Source organism: Colius striatus, chromosome 13 (genome assembly GCF_028858725.1).
Source record: "Colius striatus isolate bColStr4 chromosome 13, bColStr4.1.hap1, whole genome shotgun sequence".
Classification (NCBI taxonomy): domain Eukaryota; kingdom Metazoa; phylum Chordata; class Aves; order Coliiformes; family Coliidae; genus Colius; species Colius striatus.
The window spans coordinates 15838604-15864048 of record NC_084771.1 but is presented as its reverse complement, the minus strand read 5'-3'; the positions used below and the strand labels follow the sequence as shown (position 1 = coordinate 15864048).

The window sequence follows — 25445 nt, the reverse complement described above, 5'->3', positions numbered from 1 at the left end:
TCTGATTTGAAGGTACCTTTGAAAGTATCTTTAAAATAAAGGATTGCAACATTTAAAACAGGGTTGTTTTTTTTAAGCGTAAATATTGCAGAAGAGTTTTTCAGTTGTTTTTTTTATTTGGTCTAATCAGAGGATGCAGGTTTTAGGACCCTTTTTTGGGGCATAATGAGGAAATATGAGTTCTACCTCAGGTAGATTTAACCTTGGAGGAAGATGATATTTCTGGTACATAGCAAGTGTGATCTGACAAATTTAAGTTGAGAAAGATTCTGCTTGCTATAATGCAATGCGAAGATTTTGCTAACTTCTGATAAAGTAAAAACCATCACCTGAGAAGAACTTTCATTCTTTAGTAACTTTTTTTAAAGAGATGCCAAGTTGAGGATTGAAATTATTTATTTGTTTTTTTAAAAATAGACCTAGCGCTGCATTTTCTTTTTGGTAATAGTGGAATCTAAAGGGAAGTAATTGATTTAAATGGAAAACTACTTGTTAATAAGGGGGAGGGGAAATGATGACTGTGCATGAATGGTACACTCGTCTAGCATATTTTTGAGAAGGTATTGCACTCTAGGTGATAGATTTATGAATTGCTATCAATGCAAATCCCACAGATGTTGACACAGCTAATGTAGATTGACTAATCCTGCAAATTGTTCTGTACTGAATTGAATAATTGCTGAACCATGGCTATCTCTGCTTACAGTTAAATTCCATTTAAAATAGCTGAGACGAAAGTCTGTGACTATTCAGCCTTGCTGTCAAAAACAAAATCCATTCAGCTTTTTTTTTTGTTTTCAAGATGGATGTTTCTGGTGAAGTGTTCATTGTCCATAATAAAATGTTGACTATGCTGTTGCATTTAGGTAGTAATTATATTTTATTACAAGATGATACCTAAAAATATGGTGATGGTTGTTGGAGAAAAAAGTCTTACCTAGACCTAGATATGAAATTGTATGATTAATAGCTGTACATGTTGATTAAATCTTGTGAATTATCACTCAAAAGGAGCAGTCTGTCGTGTGGTTTACCTGTTTTTGTTCTGTGGGGCATGTTGATGCTGCTGAGTTTTGAAGGCTTCGTGAACACTGTTTATTTCTATAATGGCAATTTGAGAAGGCACTGCTACCATGTAGAGATCTATCTTCCCTGAACAATTTTTCAGTGTCTCAATTTCTTCTCCCAGGAAATTTATTTCAGTCTTAAAGCTTGTCTAGAGGAATTTGTGACCCTTTATTTTGCATTTTCATAAAATACCTTTAAAGCATAAGAAATATGTAAAAAATTGACAGTGTCCTGCATGGCATCCTTGTCTCCAAATGATAAGGCACAAAGATAATCAGCAAATATGGAGCACCGTTTCTATGAGGACAAGCTGAGAGAGTTGGGGATTTAAGCCTGGAGAAGAGAAGGCTCTGGAAGGACTTTAGAGCAGCCTCCTGGTACTTGAAGAGGCTGAGAAGAAAGTTGAAGAGGGGCTTCTACAAGGGCCTGTAGTGGAAGGACAAGGGGTAATGGTGCCTGGACATGTTCCTATGCAACCTGATCTGGGTGAACTTGCTTGTGCAGGAGGACTAGATGATCTCTAACGGTCCCTTCCAACCCTACCATTCTATGATTCTATGATTACATATCAGGAAGAAGTTCTTCCCTATGAGGTTGCCCAGAGGGGCTGTGTCTGCCCTACCCCTGGAGGCATTCCACACCAAGTTGAATGGGACTTCAAGCAACATTGTGGGGTGGCAGGTGTTCCTGCCGTGGCAGGGAGGTTGGCACTAGATGGTCTTTTAAGATGCCTTTTGACCCAAATCATTCGAAGATTCTATAATATGAAACCTCCTTTTTTTTTTTCAATTAGAAGAATTTCTTAATGGTTATAAACATTACTTGCCTTAAGTAAGAATTGCTTCCAGTTTTCTTTTTTAGACCAGTGATTTATACTGTCTTTAACATAGGTGGACTTTCTGCCTCTGATAAGAGGATTTTAAATTTATTCCATTTTTTTAGCCAGCTGTCAGCAATGGAGAACAAATGTCTGTGTGTACACATTTCTATTGCAGAGTACACATGGAGGTGTTTTAATTACGAAATACCATAATGTGATGAACTCACCTTTCAATATAATCTTTGTACTGATTTCTTTTTTTTGTCATCATTGAAGAATCTTAATGGTCTGTTTCATAGATGTAGTTCTTACATTATATGATCTGAAAAAAGGAAAGGAAAAAGGCATGTTTGATATGGGATAAACGTTTAGTTTTGTAAAAGTAATGTTCTTAAAACAGACTTGGTCATTTAGTACAGAGAAATCTGTGTTAACAACTTTTATTAAAGCATGTTAAACAGAATATGAAAAGAAAGAATTCATTCAAATCTGTCCCTTCATAGCTAAAAAGCTACTGACTATTGAGTAATTGCAAATCCTTAAGAACAGATTATCTCTCTGGATGTTATATTTCAGCGTATGAAGTTATTGAATAAATAAATGATTTGTAAACAACCTTTGGCTCCAGGTGGAGAAGTTAATGTTGTTCAAATAAGACCTAGAATATATGTACTATATCTAGACTGGCAAGCAGTAGCAGCCATTCTAATACATGCACTAGAGCATTCATGATTGCCTAAGTAGTATGTTCTCTGTGAAAATATAAGTATGGCAGAAAAGGTAAAGTTCAGGGAGACTCCAATAGTAATTCACTAAAGGTGAAAATTCTACCTATTACTGTGGTTGACTAATATGTGTGAATGATCCGAGGCCTATTGCAGCAGTTACTGTCTCTTATCATGGACCACAGAATGCTCATAGTTCTATGAAGTTACGCTAGACAGAAATTTAATTGAGAGAAAAGAAGTTTGCTTCAGGCATATGTAGGGTGCAACGTCTGTTCTTTTTGTGGTGAATTAATGTAAACAGCAAGCATTCCTCTGTTTATTTAATAAAGCTTTTGTAGTTTACTATCTGGATCAATGTGTATTTTTATGTAAAAAGTAATTATGTTACTACTTGTTCATAGTGCAAGTAGTACACGACAAACTGCTTATCTAGTTTAAATATTAGTTATCTACCAGACTCTTTTCTGTTAAGCTGGATATGAAAAGTTTTATATAATCTCATAAAAATCGATAGAAAGCTTTTTTTAATAGCTATAATAATCAAGTGTCACTTTGTTGCCTGTCAATTTTAACACTTATATCTGAAAACATAATACAAAAATACCTGTAAAAAAAAATCTGGATTGTGGCAGGATTTACATGTTTTAACTGCTTTGCCAAGATGCTATGTGTAAAGGGAGCTTTTTGTCATATTGATGTTACTTCTGAGATACAGACCTAAACATGATATTCTGCATATGACTTGATTTACACACACACTCTCTCTCTCTCTCTGAAGACACAGCCAGGCTGCTGTTAACTGGTGCCTCTATTTCATTTCTATTTTTATATTAAATTATATCTGCGAAATTACACTCAAACCCCACGTATCTTCCTTATCTTTTCTTTATATTAGTAGGCTTAGATTTTTTCAAGTATACATATTGATTCTAAATATCAAACAGAGCTACATGTTATCCATTATGTCTCTTGACTGTTGTAAATAGGGATGGATATAGCCGAGACATGTGTCTTGATTGAACTGAAGAAGTGAATCTAACACAGTTATTTAAGATCTGAATGAATATTTACTGGAGACTTTAAACAACTCAGCGCGTGCCAGTACTAACTTTTGTTAATATGGTGTTACTGCTGGTGTCAAAACATGTTTCTGTTGTAATCTCAAAGCAAAATAATTTTGTCCGTTCAGAAAAAAAAAGCTTTATCCACTTGGTGATGTCAGAGAGATCAAAGACTGCAAATCCTGCAGGTCTTGTTCACAGACAAATTGCAATTTCTTTTTTCTCATACAGATGTTTAGCCACTAAATCTACTTTTTTTTTTCAAGTTGGAAAAACTTCTATGTACGTAACATATTAAAACCTTTTAACTGCATACCATTACTGAGCATTGTTTGGTCTTTAATCACTGACTCAATATGAATTAAATTGTGTTCTTAATTGCCTAAATACCTTATATTTTTAAAAGCGTGTTTTTTGACTGCACTCATTTATTCTTAACAGGGTAATCCTTAAAGCTGAAAGGCTTGTATTAAATTGAACATCGATGGCAGGCTTGTCATGAGGATTATAGAATTAGAACTTCTAGTGATTTAGAGAATGAGAAAACAAATAGGAGATTTTACACAAACATTTATGTATTCTTCTTAAATAAATCCTTAATTTCATTTGTTCTGTATGTTGTAGCTTCTGTATAAAAACTGTACTAGATGAGTTAGTAAAATGCATTTTAAAAAAACCTTTACAAGATATACTTGTAATACTAATTCTTTATGAAAAGTGAAGTACACTCATCTCAAACTCTTGCATGCACCTCTTCTCTCTATTGTAAATAAGAGGGTAATCTCTACTTCCACTAAATCTTCAATAATCTCATACATTCTTTCTTTATATCTGCATAAAAATAGAGAAACTAAATTTGAACTTCAGCTCATTTTCTCATTCTCTTAAGTTAATGGTGTCCCTTGGCATCTACATATGTATTCTGTCATGAGATGTAGCCACAAGCGTGTATATTTGTAAATTTGTTGCTAGCCCTCTGTGGTAATGGATTACAGAGAGTCTTAACACTTTCAAGAAGACTAGTTTCTTTCAGACCACTAAAAATTGCCTCAGTGGTTGAGAGGGTAGTGAAAATAAGCAATTACATATTTCTTCACACTGTGTACAATTTTCATGCAGGTTTTTTGCCTTTACTTTTTATTGGATATATTGTTTATTCTAATAAGATAGGATACATTTATTTCATTTTTCTGTCATGTACAGAGTTTGTCTGAAAGTCTTTAGGATAAAGCAGCACGTTTCAGATTTTATTTCAATAATTGTAAATTCATGACAAGGAATTTCATTTACTTGACTGGTAAAAGAGTGAATATTGGCTTCTGGTATGCCAACCAGCTATGCAGCATTTCAGAGGGATTCCTTTAGAAATCTGGCAGTGAAGGACATTGAAGTAATGAACTAAATTCCTGTTCTGTTTAATATCTTTTTTTTTTATACTTCACATTGAGTATTCTGAACCAGCATTGTTTAAATCGAAGAACTTCATGTACTGTCTTCAGGTCTTATTCTCAATATAATTAATTATTCTTTAAAAAAAAAACCCAACAGCATAGGGATATATTCTCTTTGTAGTCCTGAAATACCAATAATTGGAAAAGTTTCATTTTTAAAATACTTTGTTTCTTTTGCAGACAACCAGTGTAGGTAACTTTTTTATAAATATCTGCAGTGTTCACTTTATTTAAATACATTAGAAAAAAAAAGTTAAGTTTTTTCCTCTTTTTTTTTGTCCTGTGTTCGCTTTTTAGATTCGAGACACTAAATCATCAGATCAGAAAACAACCCTATTGCATTTTCTGGCAGAAATTTGTGAAGAGAGTCACCGGGATATCTTAAAATTTCCAGATGAGTTGCAACATGTTGAGAGTGCCAGTAAAGGTAAGCAGATAGATAAAATATCTAAAGATAATGTCTGTCTGTTTTGACATCAAGTACTTCCAACATTTCATTTTAGATTGCAGGGTTATGTAACCTGTAAGCATTGATAATCCATGTGGATTTTGCTGTTTGTATTTTGGTATTTATTGACCCGAGGAAAAGTGAGGAGGGGAAAAACCAGTAATCAAGTAACTTCCCTTCTTCAGTAGTAGATTGTGAAAATAATACAGCATATTTCGATGAAGTACTTAAAAAAAAATCAAAGATCGAGAGTTGTGGGAGTAGTGTAGTGATGATGTTTGGTTTCCCATTAAGCATGTGTGTCTTTGTGTACACACATAGTATGCTTTCTAAAGATTCTGGGCTGTATATGAGATGTCTATCTTAATTAAACTGGGCAGTCAGTGGTTAATACTGGCTTAATTCTTGGTCAGTCAGCAGTATAACATCATGAATATGACAGAAAAGTTAATTCATTTGTTGGATATCTTTTGATGTAAAATACACAGTACTGCTTGACACATCTATTGCTTAACTATTGAAAGTGAAGGCTGTGTGGTAGTGGTTGATGAAGATAAGGCAAATTTTTTATTTTGACTAGACAAAATAACATTTGCATGTTGTTTATGTAAATAGCAGTTTGTCATCTTATCTGAATTCCAGAAATGTTCACTTGATAATTGCTTTCTGGAAGAAATTTTTTAAAGTTTAGTCTTTTCTTTCTTGCATCTCTTGTTAAAGTCTTTACAAAACCTTATGGTTTAAAAGGGACATCTGGTGATCTTTTATTAATTTATTCCTATGGCTAGCACTTGACCTTCCAGCTACATGATTTTTATAATTTGATTCAGATCCTCTTATATTCTTTAAGTTGACTTGAATGAGAGCAAGAGTTAGTAAAGTTTAGTTAACCTACAGCATGCGAAAGAGAGAAAACATTAATGACAACAAAGTCATCAATAATCCTGATGATTTGAATTTATATGAAATAGATTTTACTGCAGTTAAATTTGTTTAATTCTGTAAGATAAAAGCTCTTAAGTTTCCTTTAAATAGTGCTGAGTTCTCATCGGAAGACTAAATAACTGCTCATTTGTAGAGACCAGAACTTCCTTTTCAGTCCTCCTTTGCTTTCTGCAACAAAGCAGATTTTTGGCAGAGTAAATGTGATTAGTGTAACTTCTTTCAACTGTTCCCCATGGTACATTTTAGGATTTGTTTAATTGTAATGTTCATCTGCTCTGTCACATGTGGTCATTTTTCCTGTGTAGGAATTTAACATGCATTGTATAGAGAGAAGATTTTCACTACTACTTTGGTGTTTGGTGTCTTATAAACCAGTGGTTTCAGGGATGGAAAGTTAGGTTTATTTTTTCTATAGGAGTCTTCTTTTGGAATAAATTGGCTACAGATATGAAGACATTGATAATGAAGACATTAGTTATGTATAAAATAGAAGATCTACTGGAATATATTATTTCTATGAATTTTAAGTAAGGAAATACGAGCTAAAAAGGTTACAGTCTGATTCCTTGAGATATTTGCAGTTTGTTAGGCAGAAGACAGCCTTGTAGTTTAAACTATACATAAAATTTCAAATACAAGAGTTACCATATTAAACTTCTTTTAAGTCTTGGGGTGCATTGTCTCAGTTCCACATAAATTGAATCTTGTTTTGCTTTAATTTTCATATAAAAATAAAGACGCAGCATCTGAACAACGAATTATTTTTTTATAACAAGTAGCAGATAAAGCATAAAACTGGATTTTAATACGAAAAGGTCAATGGGATTAGATTAACTGCCCATGCATGTACTAAAGTCTTGAATAATCTGATATTATGGATAATAAAATATTTGATCTTTTTAAAGATGGAAGATTAAACTAATGGTTTCTGAAAAGTAAAAACAAATTATGAAACAGTTTTATTCTGGAAAGTATAAGCAAAGGTCAAACTGATTATCTATCAAGAGATTATTTTGAAAGCATTCCCTTGTCCTTAAAGAATATTATATGAAAAGAAAACCAATTAAAAATCACAAGATTGTGACGGATTGGATTCTTTGATGGAAGTGATATTCACTTACCTTCTCCCAGTCTGAAATGTGTTCCTCTTGCTTCTCTACTGTGGAGCCCTTTTTTCATTTTTCCACCTTGTTCACTTCTTAGTCCAGTTGCTGTTTTTCATCGTATTACCTCTTACTGTTTTTTAATCTGTGTTTTTTGTTAAATAGCTGACAAATTCCCATCCCTTTCTGCAAGATCGGTCAAACAGAAATTCAAAACAAAAGCAAGAGATACTTTACTAGGGTCAGATAACAAGTTTGGGATTTCTAGACAAAGTCATGTTTAAAAAAGTATAATTTGAAATTCCTTAAAAAGGAAATCTATTTTTTTAACTTAAATCTTCTCTGAGTTTCAGGCTTCGCAGAAATTATTTTAAAAAAAAAACAATTTAAGACACAGAATTGAGAGGAAGGAACATGAGTTCATGGTTTAAACACTGTGCCTGTATTTAAAATAAATCATACCATATCTTTCTCAACTGTTCAGTTTCTCCTAAGTCAAACGGTTCTTGATGTACTTACACTACCTACTTGCTCTGTCCGCCAAGATTTAATAGACTTCATAAAATAATATGAAGTTTTGTGAGCTTTATGTTTACTTCAGAAACAGTTGATGTTGTATATTGTTATCTGTAGTTGGCCATTGGCTGTTTCTATGTTCTCCTAGCATGTTGGACAAGTGTCATGGTTTTGCCCAGCCAGCAATGGAACACCACGACAGTCTCTTGTTCACTGCCCACCATCCACTCCCACCCACCCTCCTTAGGATAGCAGAGGCCCCAGCAAGATGGGTTGAAAAAAGACAACCAAGGATGTTATGGATCGAGACAAGGTCAGGGAGGGCTCACTGCCAGTTACAGTTCTGGGCAAAACAGACTCCAGCACTCGACTTAGAGAGGAAAGTAGGAAAGTTTATTCTACTACCTACAAGAAACAGAACAGAACAAAAAGCAAAAACAGAGCAGGATGTCGAGAAAAATATAACTGGTACTTCGAGATCTACCTCTCTTCTCCCTCCTTTCTTCCTGGGCTCTGCTCACTGCACTCGATATCTCTACCTCCTCCCCCCTCAACAGCTCTGGTGGAGATGGGCAGGGAATGAGGGATGTGGTCAATCTCTCATAGATAGTGTCTTTGCTTCTGTCTTTTCAGAGGAGGACGACTCCTGGCATTCTTCCCCTGCTCCAATATAGGGTCCTTCCCATGGGACACAGTCCTTAACAAACTTCTCTTTTGTGGGTTCTTCCCAGCAGCTACAGCTTCTGTGAATATGATGTCCGTCACACAGGACACATCCTCCTCTGGGCATAGTCTCTGCCCTTGATGCGGAGTCTCATACGAAGTGCAAGCAAACCTCAGCTTCACCAGTTCTCTCCACCAGTCTCTGCTTCAGCACATTTCCTCCTCTCTTCCCTTGCTGACCTTGGGGTCCGCATGGTCACTTCTGTCTCTCTCCCAACTCCTTGCATCATCACCAGCCAGAAAAGAAGGAAGAAAGAAAAGGAAGAACCCTCCTCTTCAGGCTTCTGCTTCTTAAAAAGTGATTATGGAGGTGCCTGATTGTCTCAGCCCCAGAAGTGGGTCTGACTCAGAGCTGGGGAGAGTTTCAAGCAACTTCTTACATGAGCCATCTTTACAGCCCCTTAACCCTTATCAAAAATGGCTCCACACAAAACCATGACAATATGTTAAAGTGACACCTTGTATGTTTAGATGAGGTATGGATTTTAGAATTAATTGACCAGTTATGTAGGACTCACAAGAACAGATAAGGCTGATCTTAACTGAATGCAGTATACATAATGAAGTCTCTCTCAGAAGTGATGAGGGTTATTTACAGTGCTTAATGTACCAAATTTTGGGCCTGATGCAAAGGTACACCAATAATACTTCTTTCAAAGTATTGTTAAAAGCAACATAAAGCATTCTGAGTAAAATCAAGTGTAAGTTGCCTTGGGGAAGGTGAATTATCTCTGTGTAGTAGACTAGAAAGTACTAATAAGAAAAGCACAGATTTTTCACTCATGTTGACACCAAAAATTTATTTCTTTAACTTGTGAGCATATGGTTCTGACGACTGAGGCGTTTCTCTAGAAAGGGCATTAGCAATCGGAAGCAGTGTGGAATGCAAATATGTATATACTAAATGTATTATTATAAATTCTGTAGGAAAATATTAATTTTAAAATTCTGTATATGTACTTCACTGTGATTTAATGGCATAATTTTAGAATAGGGGAAATGTTTTAAAACATTCTGTGCCTCTGTTGCTTTAAAGTACACCAATTTAAAACATACTCGTAAGTAGAACTCATTTTTCTGTCAAAAGTTTTATAGTTCATAGCAATAGAAAAAACTGTTTTTACAAAGGGATCTGCAGTATTTTCCACCTTACACAGTTTAAATTGCTGAAACAGATTTTGCCCAATCTGGCACATTAGTGGATATAAAATAGACAATGCCTTCTGGCGTGAGAAATTTAATGCCTGCATCTGTGACTTTTCTCTTCATAATAGAATCTGAAGTTGGCATTTTGCATCATAATCAAAAGTCAATCTTGCACTGTAGAGAGACTTCTGTCATTCTTTTCATTCACATAAACGGTAATATTGAAATGTCAGAAATTCTCTCAATGTATTTTTCTGAATGTAGTAAATACACAATTAGGTACATCAAATACTTAGAAGACTTTGTTTCTCTAGTAACACTCCTGTGTTCGTGTGTAGCATCGCCATATTGATGGTAGCTTATGCATCATCTCATGACAAGTTTGTTTGACAGACTTCTTCGTGGACAACTGTGAATGAGAAAGACAGGGAAGCAAAATCTTCAGATTTTTTTGTATTGTGGTTCCAAAGAGCAATTTCTGAAAGAGATCCTTTTGGAGACTCAGTAGGATTCTGGATTGTCTTGCATTCTGCAAATCTGTTTAGTAAATTTTCCTGGTCTGTGAAGATTTGTAGAATGCTTTTAATTGCTAACTTCTAATCAATAATAAGTGATATGCAAAATTTTGCTAGTTCTGTATTCTGAAGTTAAGTTTTGAAGCTATGATTTGGATTCTACATTAAACAAAGTTATTTTGTGTGGCATGGATTTTAAGCATCAACTCCTGTCCCTGAAGTGGCAATATGAAGGGCAAAGTTAAAGAATAGTCCAAAGGACACTCATGGGTTGTTGCTTATTAAAGAAATTAAAGCATTTAAGAATTTCTCCCTGTAATTAAACCAATTCACATTCGAAGACTGCTTTAAATGACTTCTCAAATTATGTAATCCATTTAGAATCCTTTAATAGAAGCCACTAGAGAGGAGTAAAAGCTAATAAACTGCACTTCTTTCTTTTCCTCCTTATCTGGTCTTGAATTTGCACTTTCATTGATGCAAGAAAGGTTGTTACACCTCTGGATGCAAGGCTTGCACTTCACTTAATTGGAAAGACCAAACTCCTGTTATAAGTGGAAAGCCTGGAGGGAGGTCTGTTGTGTTAGATGGAGTTGCTCAATACCTTCTTTAGCGAGTTTTTGGTAACAACAGATTGTGTAATAAAAGCTTTGATTCTTTTTTTTTTTTTTTTAATTCCTTCCTTGCTGCAATTTTTGCACATGGGCTGCACCACTGGAAATACTGTGCCATAGCTGCTTCACAATAAGGTATGGCTTGTGTGTATCAATTTGATATACAAACCAAGCAAAGTTGGACTATGGAGAAATAGTGACAGTGCAAAATACAGACTTTTGAAAGAAATAATAGCAGAAGTTGGCATGTTGAGTTAACACTTCCAAATCTGGATGCAATTAATAGGACTTAAGTACAGTCACTTCTTTTCTTTACTTCACTTGTCATTTGCCTTTTACTCCATTGTGCTCATTTAATAGATACAGATTTTGTAATTATAAGCTTAATTTTTAAAATTAACTTTTGAGATGATGAAAAGCATTGATAATTAAATTAACATGAATGTAAGGTGAGTCTCTAGAGGAAATAGCCATATTGCCAGAAAAATGATACTGAACCTGGTGCTGTTCTCACTGATCAGCTCTAATAATTCTTGTTATGTTACTGAGTTTGGACATGTTTTTTCTAGAAAATTTTTAGTTGTAGTCTGAGAAGTCATTTCACATCCAATTAACAGAGCTTATATTGTACAACATGCTATTATTTACAGTTTACTCAGTGATGTAAAGCTGAAAATTTAGGAGAGAAGGCTGGTATTGACAAGAAAACTCTGGCAAAGTAGGAGGTTGACACACACAATTTATACAGGTCACAAAAATAAGCACAACTGTTATTAGCATTCAATTGGGTTATATCTTATGGGCTTGGATTTTTCTTTAAGAAAACCAGTCTTTTGCTGTCAATTAATGTGACCTTATGTAAACTATTTTGAGTGTGTAATGAATTGGATAATATGACCACTTCAAAGTGAGACAGAGATTTCGTAGTCTGATAGATGCTATACTTGAGTTTTAACAACTATCTCATGTTGATACTTATATTGGTGATGGCTTTTGGGCTCTTAATAAAATGTTTCTCACTTATAATTAATTCTTATTGTCCTATTAAGTTATTTTGTGTACATCAGAATTACTTTTCAGTTCTTATAATGTACATATGCACATAAGTGCTGGAACTGAGACAAGGAGATTCATTACCAAACCAGAGTACAGTTCTGTACATGCATTGATATTAGACATAAGCTTCTCACAGAAATGTCTTTTTTTTCTTGTCTACATATATTGAGTACCGTTTTTAATTTCCTCAACGCCAGAGGAGAGAAGTCACGTTGCTTATGATGTTTCTGATTTTAGGCCTAACAGACAATGTTTTGGATTTTTTTTTCCCCACTATCTCACTTGTCAAGGCAAACTTGTTAATGGCATTTGTACCTCAGTGTGTGTAATATTTAAATTAAATTTTATCACTTTAGATGGATGTTATTGTTTTTGTGAGAAGCTGAAAATCTATTCATAGTTTGTATCCAAATTTGGGGGATTTTAACATTTCAGCTTGTGTGGTATAGTTCTTTTCTAGATTTGTGTTTAAAATCATCCTTTTCTGTCTCTGATAAGATATAAGAAAATATCATACACATTTGTAAACATTTATTTTGTGATGATTTTAAGCCTTCATCCAAGCTGATATATTTTGGATAAGGTTTGTAAGTTTCCTTCCTTTTGATAAGTCTCCTTCCTTTCTATAGATGGAGAACAATAATACAGTCTAGAGCTTCTGCACATACGTGCTTATTAAGCATTAGCTCTGACTGAAAGAAAATTAGTGTCTTAAACTGAATCTCTCATTAAGCTCTAAAGCCAAGAGCTACTTGGGACTGGACTTCTTGCAAGACTCTTACCTTAAAATTGTGGTTTACCTACCTGCTTGCAAGTGCACAGGACAATGGAATGAGTGCACAATTGCTTAAGCTTTGGGTAACTAAGATAATGATACTACTGAAAAAAATGGAAATTAGAAAGCATAGCTGTATCATTGCCTTCATTCACCATGCTATATAGTGTTGTGATAAGGCAACTGAAATGCAGAGGGTTTAGTGGTGAACGAAATGCACATCTGTGTGACTTGTGTCTGTTGAAAAAGCTTTAAAATAGAACTTTTAAATTACATCTTTACAGTACATTGTTATAGTATATAAACAGAACATTACCATTTGGGCAGACTTGCTGTTTTTCCTAAACTTTAAAGGTGGCAGAGAAAAATTTGCTGAGGATTTACAGGTGACAAAGTGTATTGTGCAGGATGGACTCATTGTTAAACGTAAGTAGTTTGTGTCAGAAAGGTTACCCCTGTTTTGGAAGAAGAGTATGGTGATGTGCCCTAGCTAGATAAGATGTTCTCTTAGTTTTTTTCCCTGTGATCCTAAGGTGTTTAAACCATCTGAAAGCATCATCATGTCTTTTGAGCTTATGAACTTAATAATATCTTTTCCTATCATTTGAGTTGTGCTTGGAAATTCAGGTACTATTAGCCTAAGAATATACTTTTCAGTACCTCATTTTTCTAAATTTTGTTTAAAACATGTTTTTTCTTCAAAGAAATCTATGTATTTACAAATATATATCATGATATACCTGCATCACACAAAAATATAAACACTTTCATATGTATGTGTAGACCTGTGAGATATATTTATCATGGTATATGTACACATATATGCACAGATGCTATATACAGACACACTCAGAGATACACATATGCACTGTTCTGCTCAGAATCCTCAAGCAGGCTGCAGCAACACTGTTCACCTAACTCCAACAGAACATTTATTGTCTTAATAAATATGAATTGACTTGGTAGCATGAATTGAGTAAGTGATTGCAGTTCCTGCAGATTATGTACTTCCTCACCAATTTCCCTTCAAATAGTTTTTCAGACTTTTGTGAAAAAAACTACTTCCATCTGCCCTCAGGCAATAAGAAATAAATAATCATTGGTATGCTCTGGATGTAGTCATGGTACGAGTACTGTCTAGACATACAAATCCACTAGCTCATTTGCTTCATGTTTTTGTTAACTGAAGTAATTTATGTCACTGACTCTCACTTCGGAGTTTTTACTGAACATTGACATGACCATCCCTATTTTGCATCATGATCAGAGACCTTTGGAATTTATTATGCAAAACAAACTGCATCTAATCAGAATGTATCGTTTCACCTCTTGTTCTAGGGAACGACTTTTAGTCTGATGCAATCTTATTTTAGAAAGGATTAGTGTCTCCTTTGGTGCTATTACTGTATTACTGTAAATGTAAAATGCTTAGCTTGACTGTGGGGACTAGCTAGTATTTGACATTAACATGAGATTAACTGCTTGTAGCATTTTTCTCGGACTAAAGTGGCCTACCAGACATTCAGTAAGCTTTCTGTAGCGTGCAGTCTGTGCAACTGCTTTCTCCAAAATAGGTGGATGGGATATTTTTTTTTTGTTACAGAGGAGGAATTAATACAGGGAAAATAGTAAAGCAAAGAAAATAATTGCCATCTTTCATGTTTAAATGACACTGTACCTTCAATGACTATGAATTTCTATTACAAATAAATAGCAATATACAAAATAATCCTTTAATCAGTCATAGGTTTAATGACTGATGATGAACTGAGCTTCCTTTAGTATTTGTGCAGAGGGAATCTAGGTGCTTGTATTAGTCTTCCACTGATAGAAAAATAATCTGACAATATATTAATATGCCTAACCTCATATCCACTCTGGAGTTGCAGCAGCTCTCTGCAAGCCAGCCTTTTTTTACTGCTAAATAAGAGACTTGTCTGATACAGACTGAGAAATTTTGCTACCTTCTTTCCTTTGTTTGGTCTTGAAGATGTGTCTGCTTATATGTTTTGGGGTTATGTGGTTTTTTTTGTTTACTTAAGGCATAAGAATGTACTTAGTGCCTGGTGGCCCACACAGCCTGATACTCTGTCTGGTGCTGGCAGCAAGGATCTGCTGTTTATTGGGAACCATTGTAGTTCTTCCAATCTGCTTCCCCCACCATCCTTGTATCATCTCAGAGGTGTGTTAAGCGTTCCATCCCTGTGTGTTCCATTTGCTGTCTTTTGTGGACCAGTTGTATGGGAATCTAAATTATTTTTTTGTAAACCTGTTTTTTCCATCTGCCTGTGATATTCTGTGTGTCAGCAAATTTGACTTTCTTTTCACTTCTCAAACATTTCTCAAGCATTTAATGAATGCTGACCCCCACTATGGATGGGGGCCTTTGTTCTCCTATAAAGCTATGAGGGTGGTGCTGTCGATTGTTTATTGGTTTCGACTTCTTTTACTTTTGAAATATGACAAATGTTTTACCTTTGCTTCTAACACAGGGAAATATCCAGGCTTCCTGTAGGCTGCTCCTGTTTTCTTTGGGACTGATTGTTCTAGAGTGGGTGGGTTTATGGATGGGTTTTTTCTGGGTATTGTTACTGGTGGTGTAGGATTTTTCCCCTCTTTTCGCTATTTTTTAGTGTTTACCTCGTTCCTATCTTGAAATCAGATATTTATGTACTTGGTTTAGTTGGTTGCTCTCTCCTACTGCAGCACTAAATAGTGTAGTGTTGTAATGGCTGCTTGAAGAGAGACTTTCCCAGTAGTAGTTCTTGAACAGTGCTTCTGTACCACTGAAGACCAAATGCTACCTCTGATGTAGTTTTTTAGACTAGTTCTATTAGGATGTCTAGTTTTCATGTGGAATGATGGGTAAATCAAAGGTGAATAAGCCTTTGTCTTGTGATCACCAGCTTTCTCGAGCCTAGAGAGTCTATTTAGATTGTGCATTTATGAAGTGGATTCAAAGATGTGGCATTTAACTGTGAGTTTATGCTTTCATAAATTAAAACCTTGCAAGACTTTTAAGAAATTTAGATGATTTTCCCTGAAAAAGATATTCATGTTTCCTTCTCATCACATTGCTGAAGTAGTAAATCTGTAATAAAATCATTTATGGGAGGAAATGCAGATATTTCATTATAGTCTATCTATATACGTTTCCTGTTATGTAGTCTTTTTAAGCTTGTCTTGCAGAATGACAGCGTCATAAATTATTTGAACAGAAACTTGTACATTATCCTGCTGTAGGTGAAAAAAAGGGTACAAAAATACATAATCTTCTTTTTGATAATTCAGTGTTAATAGAAGTTAGTTATGGGGAAGTACAGCTTTTGAGTGCTTGGATAGAGTTCTTTCATAGTTTCTAAGTCAGCGTGCACCTAATCTAAACACCTTTTTCAAACTTAGTTTTATAAAGCAGAGTTACTGAAAATGGTTTTTTTTGTTTTCCTCTATTTTCATCATGGAGACTAACAGTTCTTGTTTGTCATTGCTTGCTGCATTTCTTTGTGCTTCTAAGTTTCAGACAAAAATAAACTACTCTTGTTAAGTGGTCATGCATTTAAATAGTTTCAAATTGCTGAAAACAGTCAAACTTTTATCTGTTATGTTGCCTGTTTACTTACCGGCTGCTATGCTTTTTACCAATAAAATTACCGTTTGCATCTTCCTAATTTATTTTTCAGTACTAGCTTTGTAATTTTAATGCTGTTTGTCTCCTTATCCAACTACACAGCAGCCTATAAAAATATAATAGTAATCCAGGTTCTTCAGTTCAAGTAAAAATACATGTGCCTTTACTGACAATAATTTCAAATGATTAAAATAATGCAGCCATACCTAAAAGCTTTGATAATGTTTATTATTACAACTGCTTTAGTGGTTGGCTTCAAGGTTAACTTTTGAATTTTGATAGCTATAAGGATGCTGTGGTCAGTATAGATTTATTCCCCCTCCCAATTTGAGTTAAAAACTGTTTCACTGTAATTTTAAGATAACATGATTAATAGTTTCTTTTGTACCCAGTATAAAATAGATAAAATTACAAATAAAATCAAGTTTGTCTGTGATAAAAATAACTGTATTGGTGCCTTCTGTATTTGAATGCACCTCTGAGAAGTTAAAATCAGTGGTGTTACAGCTGATATGAATTGTTACTTACAAAGAATGTACAATTGATTTTATTCTGGGAACAGCTTCCATATTTACAACATTTTTATTTTCCATAAAAATTGTTTTTCAAGCCATCTTGAATCAAATTCCTGCTACTGTTTAATCTCACATAGCCACAACACAATTCTTTAAATTACAAGGAAATAGGAAAATAAACTGTTCATTTGAAAACACTCTATGCAACTCTTGGACAAAGAACTTACTGTCAAAAATAGAAATGGAAATGCTGTGAAAATAATTCTTATGTGCTTATCTTGATTACACAAAGAATCCTTGGGTTAGGTGGGCTGCACATCTGCGATGTTGGCTTTGTAGAGTAGCTACCTGAAGCCAATGAAGAGCATTGACTTGGCTAGTTGAAGAGTAGTTAACATCCTGGATATTCTTACCTCTCGTTCCATGTATCAAAAGTTGTTTGTGGCACTGTCTTCTAAGGAATTGACCCCGATTATATGCACTATCCCTAAAGATTAAGTAGTTCGTAGAATATAAATCATCTCTGGATCAAAGTATGCTTGTAATATTCTGTATGCAATCTAGGTGCAAATGTTTCAGTAATTGTTTGCTTGTTCCTGAAGGCTTGTATTTGTAAACTACAAGAGGAAACAAAGAACAAAATACCGAATTTGGTTCTGAAATGCATGTTTAAATTGAGAGGGAGTGCTTGTCAAACTGCTGTTATGTTTCAATTGAAAATGATATGTGGGCTTTATGGATGATATCATAAAACTCAATATTGTGACTTGTTTTACTGTTAGAATTTGACCACAGCCTTTTCCGTAGAGGCTGTTACTTTTCATATATATTGGAGATTTCTTTCTAGTATGGTATTGCCTCACCTTCAAAATTGTGGTGTCCTTATTTCCAATGGATATTTCTCTCATGATGTATGAGTTAGTGGTTATTTAGTATGAATTGCAGAAATAGTGGTATACATTAGAATAGCCTATGACAGAATAAACAGCAGGTTTTTTTTAGAGTAGCATCTCTTTTTTTATTTAATGCTATACTATGATTCCTTTATTATTCAGACGTACTTTGGATGTTAACAGAGGGTTTCACAGATGTTAGTTTCTATCATTGGTTTAATTTCAGTAAAAGAAAAATTTTTATCTTTTCTCCATGTCTGTTCCTTAAGTCATTTCTATAACATTTCTATATTAAGATCATTCATTTAACCAAGTTACGTGCATTAATAAGATTAAATCCCTTTGAACCTTAGTTATTTTTTAATCTTTGAATTAGATTTAAAAGAATGAAATATTAGGATTTTTATCAATAAGTTTAATGGAAATTGAATAATTTGGATTAATGGTAGAATTAAGTGGTACCATTTAATTATTAAATATGATAATTTGGTATATTGTATTAGATATTTTCACTTAATTTATGAAGAGTAGGGGTTTTATGAGCAGTAATTCACAAAAATGTGAGTCTACTTAATGGAATTATTCTCCTTGAGTCTATACTGACATTGTGTTTTCCCTCTCTGATACCTTTTCAGGAATCTGCAAACTTGATACTCATTGTCATTTTTTTACTTTTAGTTTCAGCCCAGATTCTGAAGAGCAACCTTGACTCAATGCACAAGCAGATCCAGCGCCTAGAAAATGACGTAGCAAACTTCCCTAAAAATCAAGATGAACACGACAAGTTTGTAGAAAAGATGAGCATATCCTTTTTGAGTGTCTTTCTGGTCATCTGGTTAAGTATTTACAGCACTTGAAAATAAGTTTTAAGTTTCTTCTTCCATGGTTTTGTTCTACCACAGAGAAGAGTATAACAGAACTCACCGAGTGGGAAAGAAGATGTAACTGGGTATAACTTAAAGTGTTTATAATCAGACTCCCAAGGCAGAAGCCAGATAGCTTTTTTTGAAAGAATTAGTTACAATGACCAGTCATAAGGGTGGTAATGTAGGAGGATTTTTTGCCTTGAGTGTTATTTAATGATAACTGTTCAATCATTTCAGTTTAGAATTGAGAATATATATTATTTTAGTTTCAGATGTATTGTTTTTTGAAGACAGGAGATCAATTTTGTTTTTCATTCAAAGTTTTTTAATGTATCATTTTAGAGAAATTATTATTTTTTTAATGTTAAGGAGTTATTTGTCCTTTTGTTGGTGTGTATTTGGAGTATGGTACATGAGCATGTCTAAGGCAATTTTTGCGTTTATAGAAGCTCAGGTAGTTCATGTGATGTCTATTCTTTCTCACTGCAACCAGACAGAAATCACAGTTTTGTGGATTTTTCAAAGGCAAAGAGAAAAAAAAGGGATTGATGTCTAGTTATTCATAGGTGGTTACCACGTTTAGTAAGTGGATGCAATGCAGAGGATCTCCAAACTACTGTGTATTTGGAAAGTAAGTTTTACTGTGATTAACCATCTGAATGGATTCAGTGACAGAAATTCACAAGATACTAAATATCTTTTCTATATGGATTTATTTGAAGTTTTTTACAAGACTGCAGAAAAGTAGCTTAAGGGAGACAGCTCATGCTTAAGTGGAAAATTTTCTTCCACTCTGTTTTATTTACAAGGTGAGGAGACTTGCTAGTAATAACATTTATCAGTTCTGCTATTAAAAAAAAGCTGCTTATTTCCCTGAGATACATTCACATCATAATTTTACAGTATAATTGTCTTCTGCCTTGTCATTATGTGTGTAGGCTGAATAATGTCTAGTAAGCATCGCTTTTGTTCATAAATCATAGAATGGTAGGGGGTGGAAGGGACCTTTAGAGATCATCTAGTCCAACCCTCCTGCTGACACAGGTCCAACTAGGTCAAGTCACATGGAAACACATTCAAGCGAGTTTTGTAAACCTCCAGAGACGGAGACTCCACAAGCAACAAATGAAACCAACATATTAAAATGTGCATTTTGCAACCATGATTTCTTGCTAATTTTGCCAACTCTGTTCTACAGCTTATAGACATTATTTTTCAATTATGTTGAGTAAATGCTCTGCCATTTGGTTTTTTGTCTACCTATGTGTTTACTTAGGAAGGTGGTTTGGTGAGAAATAAGGGCCAAGTAGGTCGTGTTAACCATTTTCTGGTCTGTGGTTTATCACATGAATTTCTTAAAGATTTTCTGACAATGTAAAAGAGTTTAGGAAAAAAAAAAAGTACAGGCATCAAAAATACAAGGATCCTGTGAAATTTTTGAAAATTAGTCGTTGAAAGTACCCTGGGCAGACTTGCTGCAGTGCCTGACCTTGATGTCACAGCTAGAGTAAAATTCCTGGTGGGTAAAATAGGCACCCTGAAGTGTAGATATCTAACAGCTTTTCTCATACCAGTGAATTTTGTTTCTTGACAGATTAGGTAAGACTGTAAGAAATCATCTGATTCTGCCTAAGGATTTATATTTTTGTAATTGATAGATGACCTGATAAATGATGGTTTTCTTTTCTAGAAGTCACCTCCACTTACATTAAGTGATGAAATTTGTTTGTGCTTATCAGTGAATATTTTAAAGTTTTCTCCAGTTCTGTATTTATGGTAATTGAAAAGTAAATATTAAGAGGTGGGGATAGAAATGTCATCTTAGTTTTCAGTATGTGTTTGTTTTGTTTCTATCAGCTTTTTGAAGAAATATAATTGATAGTACATACTGAAATTCGAAAGCTAAGGAATTTCAGGCTGAACATCTCTCTGTGTTTTCTGTAACAGAAAGTGCCAGAAATATAGAATGCAGAAGGAAAAAAAAAAGGAAATGAAGAAAAAAAGAGTTTAAAATATTTTTTACTGGGAATTTTGTGCTATCACTTATGTGTGAATCTTGAGACAGCTTTTTCATGATCTGATCCATGGCTGGAATTCTACTTGATCAGATTGTAAATAATTTAACTTCAAATGAGAGAGGTTTTTTATCATAATTATAGTTCATATAGCACTAGAGAGTCTGATTCAAGAGTTGAGAAAAGTAATTACAGACTATGACAAATTTGGCTTCCACTTGGTGTTTTCTTTCAATGTTTGTGCCTCTAATTTAAGAATTTTTAAGTGGAAAACTCTGAATTTTATACTTACTTACCATTGAGATATAGTTTCTTTTTACCGATGTTAAAACACAAGTGTCTAGTTGAGAATTGAGGAAGATATTCAGATTAATGGGGTTTTACTTTAAATATTGGTAAGGAAGATTGAAGCCTAAAGAATGACAAGGTTTTTCAGAGGGAAGTGGAAGGTTGGTACAGTTGACTTATTAATTAATCTTGACATAGAAGTATAGAGCCATAAATAATAAATACCATCTCTTCTCCCTTCCCAACATGCACTACTCCTTCCCCAAAAGACAGTGGTCTATTGCTCTAGAAGACAGGCAGGAGCTTTGAGCTTAGTTCTGAGAAAGGAGAAGTGGTAGTGCGAGGGTGGCAGGAGAGCATAATGTTAGATTACAGGGCATCAGATTTATTCTTATTGTTGTCCTTCTGGTTAGGGAGAATGAATTTTTTCTGTGTTGCTTTTGGACCATTGTAAACAGTCTTGCATTAATTTATATAGTTTATTGTAGATGTACTAGTATATCATTAAATGAAGATTTTTTTTTTTTTATATAGCTTTCCTGTTATAAGAGCTACTAACATGCTTAATTTTGTTAAAATCTTTTGCTTGCCAGAGCAATACATGATGCCTCTTGTTTTTTCTAACTGCTTAAATGTGGAGAATCATAAGCTTGTTTTTTAAGAGTTACAAAATTAAGGGAACTGTGAATGAAAGAACAAAAATTACTGCAGATAAAAGATTTTCCAAGCACTGTGCATTCATTGTATAATTAAATAGAACAGCAGCCATTTGCAAACTAATTTTAATTTTCAGAAAGGAACACCATTCATTAAAACAGAACCCTTTTTATGACATGAAAAAGCTTCCATTCTGAAAGGCATCTGTTCTCACTTGATATGTATTTATGCTCATAGTTGTATCTAATAATGACTATTGCTTCACAACTGAATATGAGTTTTATTAGTTCCTTACTTGATGTACTTCAGTTGTAATGAAATGATCTGGGGAGAAGTCTGCTTTAAGTGTGAGACTTTTATGCACTGAGAGTGTTAGATATTTAATGTGCACTAAACATCAACTGATAATTCTCTTGTATGAACCACTGTACTGCAGAATCTCTTAGCACAGGTCACTAGGGAAGAAACAAATATACTCTGAATCAGAATCTCAGCATCTGGAAATGGCTGTGAACCTTCTTTGCTCTCTGAGTGACTGAGCAGCAGAGTATCATTTATATACTGACACAGAGTGCTGAAAGAACGTTAATGGCATTAACACAGTTGTCATCTGTCAATGCTTGGGATTTTCTTCTAGCTTGTTATGGAAAAATAATTCACTTAAAGTGTTTTGAGATGTGTTTGGAGACTGTATTAGTTTTTCAAACAATCTGAGATGCTCTGGTGCCTTCATTTCTGCATGAAAATGTCCATTAATATCTGAATTTGCTCATAGCTAGGGATTTCTCAAAAATAACCAGAAAAGAGGAAAATTTCTAGGAACTTTTGCACATGCGCCTGTATTTGCAGTAACTGTCTTCTGTGTGAGTGTATTAATATTAATATTAGAAAATTATACTAAGTTACCAATGTGTTTTCCTTCCTTGTAAGCCATTCTTAATATACACTCAGTACTTTTTGAATGGAAAATGCAGTAAATTTAAGCGCTATTGTGATGTATGTCTTCTGCTTTACAAATAATATTGTACTTAAGGTAGGATTTCTTGTTTTTCTTGTTAGAATTGGAATCGCACACATTAATGTATACGCCTGCTTTTGACTGTAAGCAACATTTCCTCCTGTTTCATATTCAAGTTCTTTGTATTTCTGTTATGCTTGTTCATTCCCAAGTGATATAAATTGTTCCTGTTCTAAGGAACTTTTTCCAGAATGTACATTTAAGTACTAAGAGTACTATTTCTTCCCCCACTACAAGTCTGGGTCAATTTGAATTAATTAATGAAGTGCTACTAAGCACTTTCACCTTCTATAATATGTATCCTATAGGTGTTCTACTCACATTTTCATCGATTGACATGATGAGCAAAGAAAAAAAAAATAGTATGGCCAGTGTACACTGTTTTGCATTCAAGATGCTCAGTTCTAAGTTCATATACCTCTAAAAAAAGCTAAATTTATGACTTGAGTATCAGATTTGAGATTTCAGTAAGTTGCTTGGCTCTTTGACAGCCACTAAATTTGTGTGCCCCAAATTTGCATTATTTTGTGTTTCCCGAAATGTGGGAAAAGAATCACTAAAATGCACTTCTGAAAGGAAATCAACAGTATATAATTTTATGAGAGGCTGCATTTAAAAACCTTTTATCTCTGAACACTCGTATCATATTTAAATGAGTATGCTAAAGCAACCTAGACACACTTGATTAAACTGATCACGCTTGTAATTCTTGAAGTACATCTGAAGGTCTGACATATTTCATCAGCATAGGCAGAAAATCCCACTTCTGAAAGCACTGTGGTAGAAGATAGGAAGAATTAATACATACATATAATCTCCTTTTTCAAACTACTGGCTTTTTTTTCAAACTTTGGGGCATTGGTGAATAAAAGTATTTTCTATTCTTGTTGCATTCCTAATTGTTAAAGCTCATAGCATCTCAGTATTTTGAATCATATTGAAGAACTAACCCTGCCAAGTTTGAAATGAGATTACAGACAATTTGTGTTACATTTAGTTATGTATATTCAATTGACATTATTAAGCTAGGGGAAAAGACTGCTGTTTGATGTTGTTGAGCTCAAATGTACTCAAGTTGTTTGCTTAGTCTTTAGAGACTGCTTGTCCCCAGCATATAAAGTGATCCGCCTGCACAGACTAGCCTTTTTTAGGTACCACTTCAAAAATTAGATAATCATCAGGATAGAAATAGGGCTAGGACCTTTTGCAATTAGAAGACACAGTAACAAAACCCAGTTCTGAAGATTTGAGCAGCATAGCAGTGCTCACAGAGACAATCTCAGAAGCTATAGTGTTTGTTGGTTTGGGGTTTTCTGGGTTTTTAGGAGATCATCTCGTTCAGTGACAGTCTGATGTAACTCTTGCTATTCAATTTCATTTCCACTGGGAAATGTCAGTATGGCCTTGTGGCATTTACTAATCCTTTCACTTACCTAGTTTTTCACCCTGAAAAAGAAAATAATCCCCCACTGAAATTGCTTTGAAATATTTGCATGACTGGTGTCACGTTTTGGATGACTAGGTATTTGTCACAAAGGTCAGAATTAATATAAGGTTAAATATACTGTTTCTGCTGCATGTAAATATTCTAGAACTCTTAACACATTTTCCCATTGTGTTTGCTGTATTATGGAGCACATGCAGACTGTGAATCTTTGTAAAAAGTTAATTTATAAAGGTATAATGCTAAAAAAAAGCGATATGTTGTAATAGCCTGATCTGGTCCTGATTGAAAAGCAGTTGGGTTTAATTTGTTATTTCATACAGTAAATGACAGTTTTGCTTGTTGTTTTACCAAATGAAATTCTGGCTATGATAGTGAAAAAAATCAACTGATTTGTCATGGTACTGTTACAGTCCTTATGGGAGATTTTGGAAGTATTCTGTTTAACAATTTCAGAAATACTATGCAGGTTTTTTACACTAGCCATTTTAAATGAAACTTTTTCTTGTTCATTTACTGTTGTGTTTTGAGGATCCATAGTTACTAAGCTGCAGCCATTGTAGAAGTAGAGAGACTTTCCAGTTGAAGAGGAGTTTAACCTTGTGGAAAAAAAACTTTGGTATCTTTGTGCTTGGTCAAGACCAGTCTTCTTACTCAAGACACAATATACCATTAAGTATGTTTACATTAAACTGTTTCTTTGACAAAAGATGATTGTGGAAAGAAGGATGTTTTAGCATAGTTTTAGCCTTCATTTTTATGCTGCTGATTTCATCTGGATAAATTTCATACTAAGGTATATGTGAAATAGTGATGGAAGAAATAGTCGATCTGTCTGCTACATTGAATCTGAAAATTTAAACAGCAACTGTGGAATTACGAGGGCTTCTTGATGGATATTTGGAGTAGCAGGGTCATCTTGAACCAGAGTAGACACCCTGTTGGTTGCAACTCTAAAGCCATCTTTTGTTTTATGACCTCTCTTTCTCAGCTTTAATGAGGCATACTGAAGCTTTCTGGAATGCCCGTGGGTCGATTTGTGTGTATGTGTTTTAATCACACAAAAGTATGACATTTTCCTTAAGATTTGCTGAAATCATGTTTTTTCCTTTGTGATGCATAAAAAAAACCCTGTTAGTGTGTTTTTATTAC

At 34.3% G+C, this 25445-nt stretch overlaps 1 protein-coding gene across 7 annotated transcripts in view; it reads left to right on the top strand.

The window, feature by feature from the left end:
- The window catches only part of DIAPH2 (diaphanous related formin 2), a 195117-nt gene that overhangs the window by 75348 nt on the left and 94324 nt on the right, over window positions 1–25445 (top strand). For 6 of the 7 annotated variants that reach the window (XM_062006303.1, XM_062006302.1, XM_062006299.1 and 3 more), the window contains 2 exons: window positions 5426–5555; window positions 18684–18809. In XM_062006303.1, coding sequence (XP_061862287.1) covers window positions 5426–5555; window positions 18684–18809 — 256 coding nt within the window. Of the gene's footprint in view, window positions 1–5425; window positions 5556–8871; window positions 9464–18683; window positions 18810–25445 lie in introns of those variants that run through there. The other variant, XM_062006306.1, reaches the window with a different exon arrangement.